The sequence below is a fragment of the Mucor mucedo genome (genome assembly GCF_025094135.1).
Source record: "Mucor mucedo strain NRRL 3635 chromosome Unknown EV154scaffold_6, whole genome shotgun sequence".
Taxonomy (NCBI): domain Eukaryota; kingdom Fungi; phylum Mucoromycota; class Mucoromycetes; order Mucorales; family Mucoraceae; genus Mucor; species Mucor mucedo.
Window position 1 is genome coordinate 194,235 of NW_026252290.1, and position 14,362 is coordinate 208,596.

General features: G+C 36.2%; 3 protein-coding genes and 1 non-coding gene across 4 annotated transcripts; 2 read left to right on the forward strand and 2 right to left on the reverse strand.

Moving 5' to 3' along the window:
• Positions 1 to 281: 281 nt before the first annotated feature.
• Positions 282 to 757, reverse strand: EV154DRAFT_547579 (uncharacterized protein; the record flags this gene model as incomplete). Its single annotated transcript, XM_051604765.1, is given in 2 exon segments — positions 282 to 422; positions 442 to 757. The coding sequence occupies 2 exon segments, from the start codon at positions 625 to 627 to the stop codon at positions 282 to 284; spliced, it is 327 nt and encodes a 108-aa protein (XP_051462663.1). The 5' UTR covers positions 628 to 757.
• A 1,870-nt stretch (positions 758 to 2,627) lies between these two features.
• Positions 2,628 to 4,327, forward strand: EV154DRAFT_492791 (Endonuclease/exonuclease/phosphatase). The gene is made up of 6 exons (XM_051599719.1): positions 2,628 to 3,006; positions 3,054 to 3,116; positions 3,171 to 3,237; positions 3,290 to 3,379; positions 3,435 to 3,737; positions 3,785 to 4,327. The coding sequence occupies exons 1-6, from the start codon at positions 2,788 to 2,790 to the stop codon at positions 4,261 to 4,263; spliced, it is 1,221 nt and encodes a 406-aa protein (XP_051462664.1). The 5' UTR covers positions 2,628 to 2,787; the 3' UTR covers positions 4,264 to 4,327.
• Positions 4,328 to 11,580: 7,253 nt separating this feature from the next.
• EV154DRAFT_t12 lies at positions 11,581 to 11,651 on the forward strand. The gene has a single exon. It is a non-coding gene; the product is annotated as a tRNA-Gly (tRNA).
• Positions 11,652 to 11,829: 178 nt separating this feature from the next.
• Positions 11,830 to 14,042, reverse strand: EV154DRAFT_598530 (uncharacterized protein; the record flags this gene model as incomplete). The annotated part of the gene is made up of 13 exons (XM_051607053.1): positions 13,922 to 14,042; positions 13,761 to 13,855; positions 13,670 to 13,704; positions 13,453 to 13,611; positions 13,359 to 13,399; positions 13,127 to 13,308; positions 13,027 to 13,075; positions 12,849 to 12,971; positions 12,643 to 12,772; positions 12,486 to 12,584; positions 12,219 to 12,432; positions 12,024 to 12,170; positions 11,830 to 11,970 (listed from the first exon to the last, which is right to left on the reverse strand). Exons 1-13 carry the CDS (start codon positions 14,016 to 14,018, stop codon positions 11,830 to 11,832), a joined length of 1,512 nt encoding a protein of 503 aa, XP_051462665.1. The 5' UTR covers positions 14,019 to 14,042.
• Between the last annotated feature and the right edge of the window lie 320 nt (positions 14,043 to 14,362).

Sequence of the window (14,362 nt, forward strand, 5' to 3'; positions counted from 1 at the left end):
GGTAATCACTTGTGCATTTTTATTTATTTTCAGGTTCGACACGGGGGACATGTCTAGGGGGGAATAAATCGTAAATATTATAATTTAATATATTGACTTACGGAACTATTAACATATGTTTACGATATGGATGATTGGGGGTCTGTTGCAGGTCTTTAGAATCTAATTGGACGTAAGTTGTTGTTTTGTTGCATGAAACTTGTCTCTAACGCAGCAGTTATTGCCTCTTGCTTCGTATTCTGATGAAAAGGACACAATGGGGATCGAGTCGTGGTATGAGCTCATTCCTCATTATAAACGCCTGCCTCTGTGCATCGTTTACACTTCTTTGCGTCATCACCAGCAACAACTTTAGATATCTTTTGAAGTCTTCCCGCTTGCTTCTCCATTTTTTTTCTTGGTATATTCTGTTTCTGCTTTGCCTTTTGAGACATGTAATACCTTCGTATTCTCCTTCGTTATCCTCCTCTTTGGATCGATTTCCACTACTTCCTCTTGCATTGATTTAAGCATTGTCCATTGCTCAGTGCCATTCAAAGATCCCCATCCTCTGTACTTACTCATGTGATTCTGGGAAGCGAAAGCACGACAAACAGAAAGGGCAGAACGATTCGAATTCTCCATCATAATAAGCAAAAAGTCAGTCTATTCAAGACAAAAAAAGTATGTAAAACTGGAAAGGGATGTTTACCTCCGTAACGTTGTTCTTAAATAGTTTTCTAAAGAGCCAACAGGTTCTTGGTATTTTTAAAAACGGTTCATTTTCTAAAAATAAATATCATATCTACACATGTATTTTATTGTTCTATAATATTTGATTATGTTTTTTTGATTATGTTTTTTTGATTGTGATTATGTCTTTTTTTATTGTGTTTATTTGATTGTTCTCCTTTTTGATTCCGTTTATTTTTATCCTGATTTTTTTTTATTGATGCAATAAATTCAACAAGTCTTTATCTTGATACAGCAAATTTCAAAGATCCCATTGTTTAAATGAGAAGACACAACTGTATTCAATTGTCGAGTAACTTAAACTGTAGCCTTTGGATTCAGAAACTATTGGTCGATGTATTTAATAACAGCCTTTGGAGCAAAAATATAGGTCTGAGTAACCCCCAGATATGTTATCCCAGTCTAAGGTTCAGCTTATGGAATCTACAGTGTTCACACTTCACGTTCAGACAATGTCAGTTTTTTTTTTCCATATGAATCAAAATTCACTTTTAGACATTCGCTTACCTTCTTCAGACGACATAAAAATAGAAATTCAGATCTAGTGTTAGACTATATATATTTTTTTTTTACCTGTAAGCATCTTTAAGCCATCGCCGGTGAGGGCGTGGCAACCACATTGGATGTGGCGCTTTGTCTTATAAATATATCGGGTCGGCCATCGCCTCTCCAAATTGACGTGGCAATGGTGTACATGTTTTTTCGTAGCCAACGAATATTGCATTTTTTGCAGAAGAATATTTAATGAATTGATCGGTTGTCCATTCCACTTATATGCTTTAAATTTTCTAGACTACTTTCTAGGCAGCCATTGCGGTCCTAAGAAAGAAATGATATTTTATCAGTAATTACATCTTATAGATGCGTATATGTTTCACCTTTGATGTTTTATATTCATCTATGTCAAGCAGCAATTATTCTCCAAGTTTTTCCCGTAGCCTTAATTGTATGTATATCATCTCAAAGACACCATGCCTATGCACACTGATTTTTACGTGACTTTTATTATTGAGACTGTCCGCAAAAATTATCAATGGCATTTTACTCTTGTCACCCTCTTATAGTTTCTGCTTTAAAAAAAAGGGAAAAAAAAAAAATAGAAGAGGAACAATATCCATGAGTATGTTAGTAATACCTAGAAGCGCTCATTCCTCGTCTTGAGCTGGCTTGAGGGGTGTTGCTTTGATACTTTGCAGCTGTCTTGCTTCTTTTTCTCTTGTTTTTTCTTGTTTTTTCTTGTTTTTTCTTGTTTTTTCTTGTTTTCTTCCGTCGTCCCTTATTGTACTTCTTTGATCCATTAATTAGGATATTAATAGCATCCTGGAGGGCACGCTGTTTTCCGATGTAGTTACATCATTTGACTCTTGCTGTTTGAAAATTGTTAAAACTAAATAGTATGTCCATATGTTGCATCATGTATTTCACATGCGTAATATATTTATCTGCAACTGCTTACTTCACAGAAGGTATATTTATCTCGATTGTTTGCACACCTTGTCCCTTCTTTCTGTCTCGTTCCAACTTCAGACGATTGGTACTTCCATTCATGTTGTAATATTCGACAGATGATAACCGCCGAATACCTGTGTTACCATGAAATGACAGAAAAGCATGTTCACCGCCATACTCTCTATCATTATCTTCTTTTCCTCCGCTATGTCCTACCCGAAGATTATTCTCTCTATCATTACATTACAAGTAGACCATGTCAATTATCTGCACAGGTGCAGGAACCTTTGTTGGTACCTTCACACTTTCTTTTTCTCACTTAAATCGTGAAGTGTTGGTTGAAAATAATCTGCCGTCCTCTTTAAATTCCTTGTAACATTATCGATACAAAAAATTGTATTGACTGGGATGGATATCTTGTCTGATTATTTTTTACATTTGTCTGAAAATCTTTTTTAGTATATTTCTTCTGTTTGTCTGAAAATAATTTTAAACCGCAGTCAGCTAAATTAAAAAATAAGGTTCTTGCTCCTGTTGCTGCGGATAGACACAAGTCAATATAAATAGCGCCCTATAATCTTTTTGTAATTTTTTTTATAAAATAACATGAGTCAAGAAAATAAGCCTATGAACCCAAAAATGCCTTCAAATGTGGAGGAATTAAAAAGACTTAAATTAGCCAAAAAAGAACTTAAAAAGAAACAAAATGCCAAACCCCAAGTCCAGTCTGTTGTTCCAGAAGTTTTGGAGCGCGTGTTTGAGACAGTGTCCGACCAAAATAAGCTGTCAACTATTGAAGGGAATGTTCGTGTCATGACGTTTAATGTAAGTTTTTTTTTTTTACCCAGGAATGTTTCCTTAATTTTCTGTAGTTATTAGCACAATCGCTCATTAAACGTGAATTGTTTCCTGATTCTGGTGAAATTTTAAAATGGGTAACGGAAACTGTCAAATTTCAACTGCTGCTGCCTATTCTAATATGAATATAGAAACTTCGACGAAAAATGATTGTAGACGAGATAAAACTGTATCACCCGGATATCATAAGCATTCAAGGTATATTCGGAACCAATCTAGAACTTCTTGTTTCTAATTATTAGACTTTTAGAGTTGGATAATTTTGATTCCTATTATAAGGGTGTCCTTGCAAGCATAGGCTATGCTGTTGAATATTATTACCATCCAGTCAAACGCCATGGTATAAACAGCATGAATCATATGTATACCCTGTACTTAAACTATAACCGTAATAGGTTGTGGCATTGCTTACAAAATCGAAAAGTTTGACATAATAGATTACAGCACAGTGGACTATAATACAGACGATACGTGTCCACCCTCGTTCATGACTGGAAACGTAGCGCAGCTTATCGCATTACAATTAAAAGGAAATCCCAAAGTTGGTTTTGTTGTTGGAAATACTCATTTGTACTGGAAGCCTTGTGCAAATTACGAAAGATTTCGACAGATTACAATTTATAAAAAAAGGTTTATGGAATTTAAATCTCGTTTGACATTGAAACATAATCACCGGTGGATATCATTGCTTCTAGGAGGTAATATATTGGAACTATTTTTCTAACTTATACTAAACTTTATGTAGACTTTAATTCAGAACCTATCGATGCAGGATATTCAATCCTGACAAAAAATCAACTAGACCAAGCAGAATTAGATGACTTAAATGAATCTCGCCTGTATAAGAATAAAGACGACAATGCACAAATGGGTGCGGAAGATGATGAGGAAGGAGAATCAGTTTCCATTACAGGCGAACTTGCAACTCTAGATCAGCTTCTCGAAATTCATAGAGGCACACCCAGTTGGACTAGTGTATATAGTAACTTTGGAAAAATCAGCAACGATCGAAGTCAGCTGGGATCATTTGGCGAACCAAAGTTTACGAATTATACTTCACAATTTCAAGGAACTTTGGACTATATGTTTTTAGAAAAGGATGACGATTCAATTGCTATTAGGCGGATATTGATGCTGCCTAAGGAAGAATTTTTGAGACCTTCTCTCCCCAATAAGAACTTTGGCTCTGATCATATGTGTCTAGTAGCAGATATTGACTTTTAATAATAAATCAAGAGTTAGGCTCTCTGCGAATTCATTTAACCTTCAATAGTGGGCTTAAACTCTCACATTAATTCAGTTTTAAGTTAGAAATAATAGATGTCTTTGCAATTGAATTATAGACAAAAAGTTCAACTTTCAATCGGTATATGCATTCAGCTGTTACGGTACCCGTGTTTGTTATAATAATATCGCTCTTCTATAATTTAAGTATATGTAGTTTACTGTTTCCTGTTATTCCACGAGTCGGCTTGTCTACTATTTATTGCGATGCGTGTGTGATTTGGCGTTGTAACCAATAATATAGTATGTAATAAAAGTCTGACAATGCAAGTCAGAGCAACCAATATGTTGGCTATTAATCACATCAACCATATTGGCAAATAATTAAACTGTTTACAGAAGATTATAGAAAGTGACATGAATGATAGACCCTTTTTCTCCAATAATATTGATAGTGTTGCATGTACGAATAGTTTTGTCTTATTCAAAGCATCTGCTTGACATTTCTATCATTCGGAGGATTTTTCTTTAAATTAAACCTAGTAATCATGCAAGTAAAGGCAATGCGAAACATAAAGCGAAACAAAAGTCGGTGAAATATGCCCAATTAAAGACCAAATCACGCATTGAAAACCAATCAAAATTCTTCCACGTGACAGTCACGTGACAAAATTGTTTCACAATGTTGAATATATATAAGCTAAAAACTTTTTTAATTGAAATGGTGTATTTGTACACGAAGTGGTAAATCTCTGTTAAGTGATTTGGAGTGATAGTAATTGATAAAATAGAATAGATCAAAGAGGTTGTGCAGACTAAAACAATAATAAAGGGCACTGCCATGTTAATAACCTCTAATAATCGAACCATTTTACAGTAATAGGAACCTACGTTAAGATTGACGGGTACTTATTAAAGTAACACAAGACGATCAATCAGAAAGAAACCACACAGGTAATAGTTACAATAACAAATTTTAAAGTAAGAAAAGGATAAGTTTATTAAAATATAAGAATTCAAAGCGTATTTATACTAAAAGATCTAATAAGATAATTGTGTTGAGATATGAGTGTTCTCTTGAGTAATTGTGATTATAACCGAAGCATTTTTAGAGACATTTCAATGTTGTCTGAGCTCGAGATAAATTATTTCTTTCCAAATTAAGATATGTGCATAAAATAATAGAAATCCATATGTAAATTCCAATCTGAACTGACTTGATACTTGAAATGAACATATTTGAGAGAACTTGTAAAACCAACTAGAATGTCTTGACTTGGAAAACCATATTTGGGGAACAAGCTGTTTACATATCTTCTTGTTGAATAAAATACTTGATGATAAATAAAATAGTGTAAAACGATAATAAAATTGATACTGAAATGTGTGTACTGAAAATAAAATAAGGTGTTGGAAAAAGGTGTTGTAATCTTGTAATGAATTGAAAAGTGATATAAAAAGGTGTATAAATGTTGCAAAGGTGTATTCTTTTTGATAAGTGAGAAACGATTATATGAGTGTGGTTGACGCGACTTGAAATAATGATAATAGAGGATTATTCTCGATAAGGAAAGAGCCAATCTTCATTTAGTTAAACAAACTTCTATATTTCCTTTTACAAACGTTCTAGAAGCTTTTAGTTGATCATCGACGTTTATAACCTCACAGCATATGTCATAATGTCAGAACCAATCCAGCCAATGAAATAGTTCCGGCACAACAGCCCGGTACCGAGAACTACTATGACGCAATGGAACTCACAAGACCCAAACGAAGGTTTAAACCAAAGGTCACGAAAGCAAGACCAAACAAGAAATCAAAACTATATGTCATAAGAACAAACAAGCAAAGCCATAAACTAATTTAGCATAAAACAATTACATACATATGAAACATCAATCAATTTAGATAGTATAAATAACCCCACATTATAATTAATAAATCTTTATCTTTTATCTCATACTTTATTTTGTACTTGTACTTTGAAGAGTACTCTTCTAGCCAATAGGAATAGGTTCACGTGATAGTCACGTGTTAGGTTATTACGTAAGGGTCAACTAGACATCTGAGGATTACAATTGGTAGCACCAGGCGTTCAAAGGGAAACAAGAATTAATATGGCTGAAAATCAAGAGGCTAAGGCGTCATACAATGACATGGCAGATTTGGTTAATAACTTGGCAAAACTGATGCGAGAAGTGAACAAGAACAAAAATATAAAAGCAAAGGAACCTGATGACTATTATGGTGACCGTGATGCTGTAAAAATCGATGGGTGGATATCTGCTGTTGAAAACTATGCTCGTGTTCAAGAAATGAAGGACGACGAAACTGGTACTTATGCTATAGGACTACTCAAAGACAAGGCTGACACTTGGTACCGAACGATTGAAAAACCAAGAGATGGCGAGGCTCCTCTTGGCTGGTTAGAACTAAAACGAGCTTTAGTCGATTTTTTCTGTCCTGAAAACTCCGAACTTATAGCAAGAGACAAAATTGCGAAGCTACAGCAAACAGGTGACTTGAACTCTTACATCAATACTTTTATGGATTATAAATTAGCTATCAAAAACATGACAGATGATGAGGCATGTGACAAATTCATGCGCGGATTGTCAAACGTAAACACTGCCGCTTACGTCCGACAATACTACGATGGTACCCTCAGAACTGCAGCTAAATCAGCACTTACATTTGACAGCGCTCATCATCAAGAAACACTGTTTAGACCTCCAGCACGTCATCCTGTTGTTAAAACTTACATTGACGACCCAATGGAGTTGGATTGGATTGACAATCGCCAACAAAATAATAGGTACAACAGAAACAACGGTGGTTCCCGAAATGGAAATAGTCGTGGTGGCTACAACAACAATAGGTCGCGTGGTGGTGGAAATTCAAACTCCAATGCTGTATGTTTTTTCTGTAACAAAACGGGTCACATCAAGCGTTTTTGTCGGGAAAGATTGAATGAAATTAAAAAGCTGGATGAATTACGTAACCGTCGATATGGACACTCCATTAATTTAATTGATATGGAACAAGATGTCGGTGATAATGCTAAACAAAAAAATAATAAACTTATTGATTTTGACCCATATGCTTTTGACCCTAGTGACACAGTAGACTATCCTATTTTGGAACCCCAAACAAAACAGGATGTAATCGCGTATGTTCAAAGCCCACATAGATCCGTAGTCGAATTGACCCCTATTGTCTATCCCACTAATGATTTGACTGAGGAATTTAATCACTTGGATGAACTAAATACTCTCGGCACAGTACTGCCGTTATATGATGGTACTTGTTATGGACAATCTTTACAGGTGTTGATTGACTCAGGTGCAAGCGAAAATTATGTATCACCCCACATAATTCCGGCAGGTCAAGAACTAATCCCAGTACTCAATCGACGAGTGGAAACCGCTGGTGGCGAAATATCCGAAATTAAGTACAAGATAAACTTAAACGTGAACTTAAATGGTTATACCACCTCTATATTGGCCTATGTTTTTCCAACGAAATTCGATCTCATTCTAGGACGCTCGTGGTTAAAACAAGAAAAACCTATTCCAAATTGGGACACTGATGTCTGGTCCATAAATAATGGAAGTATACAATTAAAACCTAAAGCACATACAAAACATTCGTCACTCACTTCTATATCCGATCTTAGTTATTTAATATCACATAAACAAGCTGACCGATATATGAAGAAAGGGGCGGATAGTTTTTTGCTCTGCATCCGAGACACTGAAAAACCTGACGGCGCATATTCACAAACAACGGATGATGATTACTGGAAAAAGCTGATTCAAGAATTTGATGAAATTTTTAAGACTGATCTGCCTGGATTACCACCAGACCGTGGGATTCAACATATTATTAACACTGGCGATGCAAGACCGATATCAAGACCTCCATTCAAGATGTCTCCATTGGAATTGGACGAGTTAAAAATGCAAATTCAAGAGTTACTCAAATTGGGGTTGATCAAGCCAAGTAGCTCTCCCTGGGGCGCTCCCGTTCTATTCGTTCGAAAAAAGCCTGATCCAGGATCAAAAGAACCGGGTAAATTAAGAATGTGTATTGACTATAGAGCTTTGAATAAACTTACCGTTAGAGATTCGTCGAGTATACCGCGCCCTGATGAATGTTTGGAACGATTAGCCGGTGCCAAATATTTTACTAGTATCGATCTCAAGTCTGGTTATCATCAGCTTCGAATCGCGGATGAAGATATCGACAAAACAGCTTTCAATACACGCTATGGCAAATTCGCTTTTCTTGTACTTCCCTTTGGTCTATCAAATGCACCACCTACGTTTCAACGATTGATGAATAATGTCCTTGCAGATTGCCTTGATAAATTTGCGTTAGTTTACTTAGACGACATTCTTATCTGGAGTGATACGTTGGAACAACATAAACAACATGTGCGTCATGTATTGGAATTGTTGCGAAAGGAAAAACTTATCGTGAATTTAAAAAAATGCAATTTTGGAAAAAAGGAACTAACTTTTGTGGGTTTTCATATATCAAGCAATGGCGTCAAACCAAGCCCGGAAAAGGTGAAAGTTCTAGAACATTGGCCCAAACTAACTAACGTTCAAGAAGTCAGACAATTCATTGGATTTGCACAGTTTTACAAAAGATTTATTAAAGATTTTGCTTCCATTGCAGCCCCTCTAACTGATCTCACTCGTGGAACTGGTCACAAGAAACGGCCCATTACTTGGAACCCAGATTGCCAACAAAGTTTCAATACACTAAAAAAGGTGCTTACTTCAAATCCTGTTCTTAAACTCGTTAACATGAACAAACCTTTCAAAATTGAAGTCGATGCGTCCGATCGTGGATGTGGTGCAGTACTCTACCAACCTGATGATGATTCCGAATTGCCTTGGCATCCAATCTGTTTCGAGTCAAAAAATTCACGTTAAGCGAATCTCGTATGCCTGCGCAAGAAAAAGAATTGTTGGGTATAATTTATGCTCTAAGGAAATGGCGTTGCTACGTTGATGGTTGTCCTGCTGGCTATACCGTATATTCTGACCATATGCCGCTACAATATTTCCGATCCAAAGAAAATCCTCCCAGTCGACTTGTCAGATGGATCAACGAAATAGAAGCTATGGCTCCAACCATTGTTTACAAAGCGGGAAAAGACAACCAAATTGCTGATGTTCTATCGCGTATGAACTACTCGTCAGAAGAGATGGCTCCTGAAGAAGAATCACTCGAACCTGACATGTTATATGCTGCTTGGGATAAACTACCTCCTCTGGTACGTGCGGACTGGCCATTACTATTTCTATCAAGGGATAAGGTAAAATCAGATGAGATTAACGACGTGTTAAACAAAGAACAAAATAACTTCAGTATTATCTCCAATCGTATTTATAGACATGTTAAACTGCCAAATACCGATCAAGTTCATGATGTACCTTATTTACCTTTCGAAGAACGGGCGGATACTCTTGCCAAATATCATGAATCATTAGGTCACGCAGGAATAAAAACCACGTTGTACTACATGCTCTCTCGTTTTTGGTGGCCTGGAATCAAACAAGATATTATTGACTGGTTGAAACTCTGTCCGGCATGCCAACTAAATAGTCGACGAGGTCTAGCTCACAAGGATGTTATGCACCCACTAAAAGTTCCCACCGCATTTGATCGTTGGCATTTGGATTTCTTAGATCTGCCCACGTCCACAAAAGGTAATCGTTGGTTGTTAATTGGTGTTGATTACGCTACAAATTGGTGCGTTGCTCGTGCTATGCCAGTTGCTTCGGCTGAAAACGTTGCTGATTTCTTGTATGAAGAAATTGTCATGAATTTTGGAAACTTCTCTGAGTTGATCACCGACCGTGGATCTAATTTCTGCAGCTTATTAATGAAAGAGTACCAAAAGCGTGTTGGTATTAACCACAAACTTACCAGTGCTTATCACCCCCGCACGAACTCCAAGGTTGAACGGTTTAACGGCGTCATAAAACAAATGCTTCGAAAGTACACTAATGGTGCCATTCATCGTTGGGATGATTTCGTCCATGCTGCCCTTTGGGCCTGTCGTATTCGCATACATTCTACCACGGGATTCAGCCCTTACTATTTAACCTACGGCCGACAACCTCGCATACCTGGTGATGTCATGCGTCCTTACATTGACTCATCGGTTTTTAAAGATCCTCGAACTGTAGCCGATTTCACCTCACGTGAATTGGCGTCCTTAGGTCAAGACCGTGCTGCTGCAGAGTTTAGAATGAAAGCCATGGGTGAAAAGGACAAGACTCGCTGGGATGCTGCCATCAAGCCTGTATCTTTTGAAATTGGTGACATGGTAATGCTAACAAACGAAGGCAAGTATGGACTGGAACCAACTTTTAAAGGTCCCTACATGGTGGTGAAAAATTTCCCTGACTTTGGAACGTACAAGTTGGAAACAATCGCGGGTGAACCATTGAAATCACTCGTTCACGTTGATCGCTTAAAAGCTGCTAATGGTCCGAAACCCGAAGAACCATGGTTTAATCCGACTGAGACAAGAAAAATTTGGCGTGATTTCGAAAAAGAAACTGGAACCCAGGTTTTACAAAAAATAATTCTTCCACCTATTACCGAAAATGAAGTCACCGATTTTATTGACCCTATCGATCCAACACCACCAAGTCCTACTTCCGAAAAATCCTCAAGTCCACAATTTAAGCCTTTACCTACCTCTCCTATCACTAAACATGCACCCGTACCTATGGACACTACTCTCGAAAACTCTGAATCTATAACTGACATTGACTCTCCTATGGTTGATTCCCCTATGGTTGACTCCACTGTTCCTAGCTCTATCTCAATCGGCTCTCCAGTTTTAGGTGCTCAGGGACGAGCACAGAGCCTAGGGGGGGCTAATGTCAGAACCAATCCAGCCAATGAAATAGTTCCGGCACAACAGCCCGGTACCGAGAACTACTATGACGCAATGGAACTCACAAGACCCAAACGAAGGTTTAAACCAAAGGTCACGAAAGCAAGACCAAACAAGAAATCAAAACTATATGTCATAAGAACAAACAAGCAAAGCCATAAACTAATTTAGCATAAAACAATTACATACATATGAAACATCAATCAATTTAGATAGTATAAATAACCCCACATTATAATTAATAAATCTTTATCTTTTATCTCATACTTTATTTTGTACTTGTACTTTGAAGAGTACTCTTCTAGCCAATAGGAATAGGTTCACGTGATAGTCACGTGTTAGGTTATTACGTAAGGGTCAACTAGACATCTGAGGATTACAATAATATAAAAGCGCGGTTGGTTAAGTGGTATAATCTTCGCCTGCCACGCGAAGGGCCGGGGTTCGATTCCCCGACCGCGCAATCTTTTTTAGTTTTTCTGTTTGTGTGGTGTATCTAGTCGGTTACTGGATCCTCCAAAATAAATTTGTATTTATAATGTCAAGTATTGATTTAAATCTTATGCTGCTACCCATGAAACAAAACACGAGTATTAAGTGAAGTTAAAATATTATTTTTTATTAAGAAAAGCTTCCGTATGTTAACAGTTTCTCATTTCAGGATGAAGATATGGAATATCTAATATTGAAAATGCTTCTTCTTCACTCTTAACCACTATTTTTTTTCTAAGGCCATTAATATCATGATGAATTGAATGGCTATTCACTGTCATGCTTTTCTCCTAAAATGTTTGATATGAGTTATGCTATGAGTAAAAAAAAAAATAGTACATACTTTTTTAGCATATTCTCTTAAGGACCTTTCAAATTGGCGAGAGCCCGTCCAACCCAAAATTGCCATCGGTAGTTCCTTTGGTGGGACAACTATAAGGTCAACCTGTCGGTGTATTCCAGTTGATGGTTGAAGGACTGCACAAAAACACTAAACCATGCTTAATTTTTTTATATCGTTTGCTGGTTATAAATGTACCTTTTCAAAGTCATCAAAAATTTGTCTACTGCCAGAAGTTCCATGGAGTTTTTTCTGTTGCTTGCTACCGTTGTTATCTGTTGATTTCCATAGCTTATGTTTGATATACCCACTTTGAACTAGGATGTTAACTACTTTATCAAGTAGCCCATTTATGGGTACATGATGACTAGAAATCAACAAATCTAGATCACCATTTTTGGTCTTACCACGTCTGAATTTAAAAGATGTAAGAACTTTTGAAGAAAATAACTTCAATATATGTACCTGTAGCCTCCAACAGGTATTACAATAATGTCATTGTCGATAGTTTGTAATTGATTTTTAATTATATTAGCGATCTGTTTCACATCTTCTGGGCTCATTCTAATTATTGTGTGTCAGTAAGCATACGAAACTTAAAGCACAATTTGAAAAGTCATACAGCTGGCTAAAATCTGGCAGCAACAATATACCTAAGCGTACAACTGGAGATAGTTTTGCTTTGTCTAGTACCTCTTGCAAAGTACGATACCCCAGCTTCCACCATATATTGGCTGTTACGGCACCAACTCCTAAAAAAAAAAGAAAACCGAAAAGCCCAAAATAACGTTACTTTAAGAGTCTGTTAAACTTAGCAAAGCAGCTTACCAAATACTTGGTTAAATAGACTAATTGTTCTAAATCGTTCATCCGATCTCAGAAGTTCTGCCTCTTCAATTGTACCCGTACTTAAAAACATTCGTATTTTTTCTGACATTTTTTTACCAACACCTGTAATCTATTTTAGCTAACTACAACTAAATATTTAAATATCATTCTTTCAAACCTATAATTTTTTCTGCTTCTTTTGAAGACTTTATATCTCTCGGATACGCCTAGATACTAAGTTAAACTAACTTAGTTGATAAGACAGTTAGATACAATACCTTTAAGGCAGAAATTGCATGTCTATAACTTAATGATCTTTTGTCCTCACTATCAAGTTGGCGCTTTCTTTCAAGTATCAGAAGAAACGATATGAGTCTTTTGTTATATTTTGGAACATAAGGTGTAGGACGGAGGCATTCGTATTTTGTATTAGTAAACGTTGGGTCGATTTCAGTATTTTCTACAATAGGTTTAAGTTGTTTAATAATTTTGGAAGACGATCAATTCTACCTTCTTCATCATCACTAGCGTCATCATCACTAGCATTACCACTGCTAAATCAATTATTATCGAAATGGTTATTACTGTAAAAGTTGACGTATACCTTTCATCCTCAAATTGTAACTCTTCTGGGGGTAAATTTTTAAATTTCCTATTTAATATTTCTGCAGACTCTTGTGTCACTATATGCGTAAGTGGCAATTGCTGACTGCCCTCCACTAAAAGATACTTATCGAATGGGAGCGCTTTTTTTGCTTTGTCACTTCAATTTAGATAAATAATTTTAGTCTAAAAGGATACTAATTTAACAATCAATTTACCATTCTTTGACCCATTGTATATCAATCACAGGAGCCTATGTATTAGTCAATATTTAAGTACAATAACTTGTACATATCTTGAAATACAAACCTTATAATTCTTAACAATTCTATCAATTCGACTGCGTGATTTTATGGCTGTCAAAATAAAGGTCGATTCTTTTTGATCCTGACAAACTGATCCACCTGAGGGTGATAGTTTGAAACATTTATTTTAGAATTATTTGGTGTAACATGTAAACTATAACTAACCATGTTTATTGATCAAGCGTTGGTAATACCCCATTTCATACTCGCTTAGCTTAAGAGGTATAACGAAGGCCTTTAAATCACCAAATATTTTTGACATAGAGAGCAGAAATGTAGATTGACGGGAAAAAGATGGTTTATTTATTTTGTTTATTTTGCTTGATTAAATATCCGACACGTGAGCCTATCAAATTTAGCACTTGTACGATCATTAATAGAAGAGGAGGGCTGAGACAGTTAATAATCATCCCCTTTTCTTCTATTTAGTTATCTCTGCGGTTTCGATCATCTTCACTTTATACAAAATAACGCGAAATAGTCAAAATTCGGAAATGACAGGTATTGCATCTATTTGGCAGCTTTTTCGAAAGAAAAAGAACGGCATATATCGCATATAAAACGAAGTTGTCAAAATTAATAATCATTTTTTGGTATGATATATTC

Excerpts from the sequence above, each read along its gene's own strand:
- EV154DRAFT_492791 (XM_051599719.1), top strand. The coding sequence starts at position 2,788 with ATGAGTCAAGAAAATAAGCCTATGAACCCAAAAATGCCTTCAAATGTG. Across the intron at positions 3,238-3,289 it reads GGATATCATAAGCATTCAAG|AGTTGGATAATTTTGATTCC; the intron begins GTATATTCGGAA and ends TTAGACTTTTAG. Across the intron at positions 3,738-3,784 it reads GATATCATTGCTTCTAGGAG|ACTTTAATTCAGAACCTATC; the intron begins GTAATATATTGG and ends AACTTTATGTAG.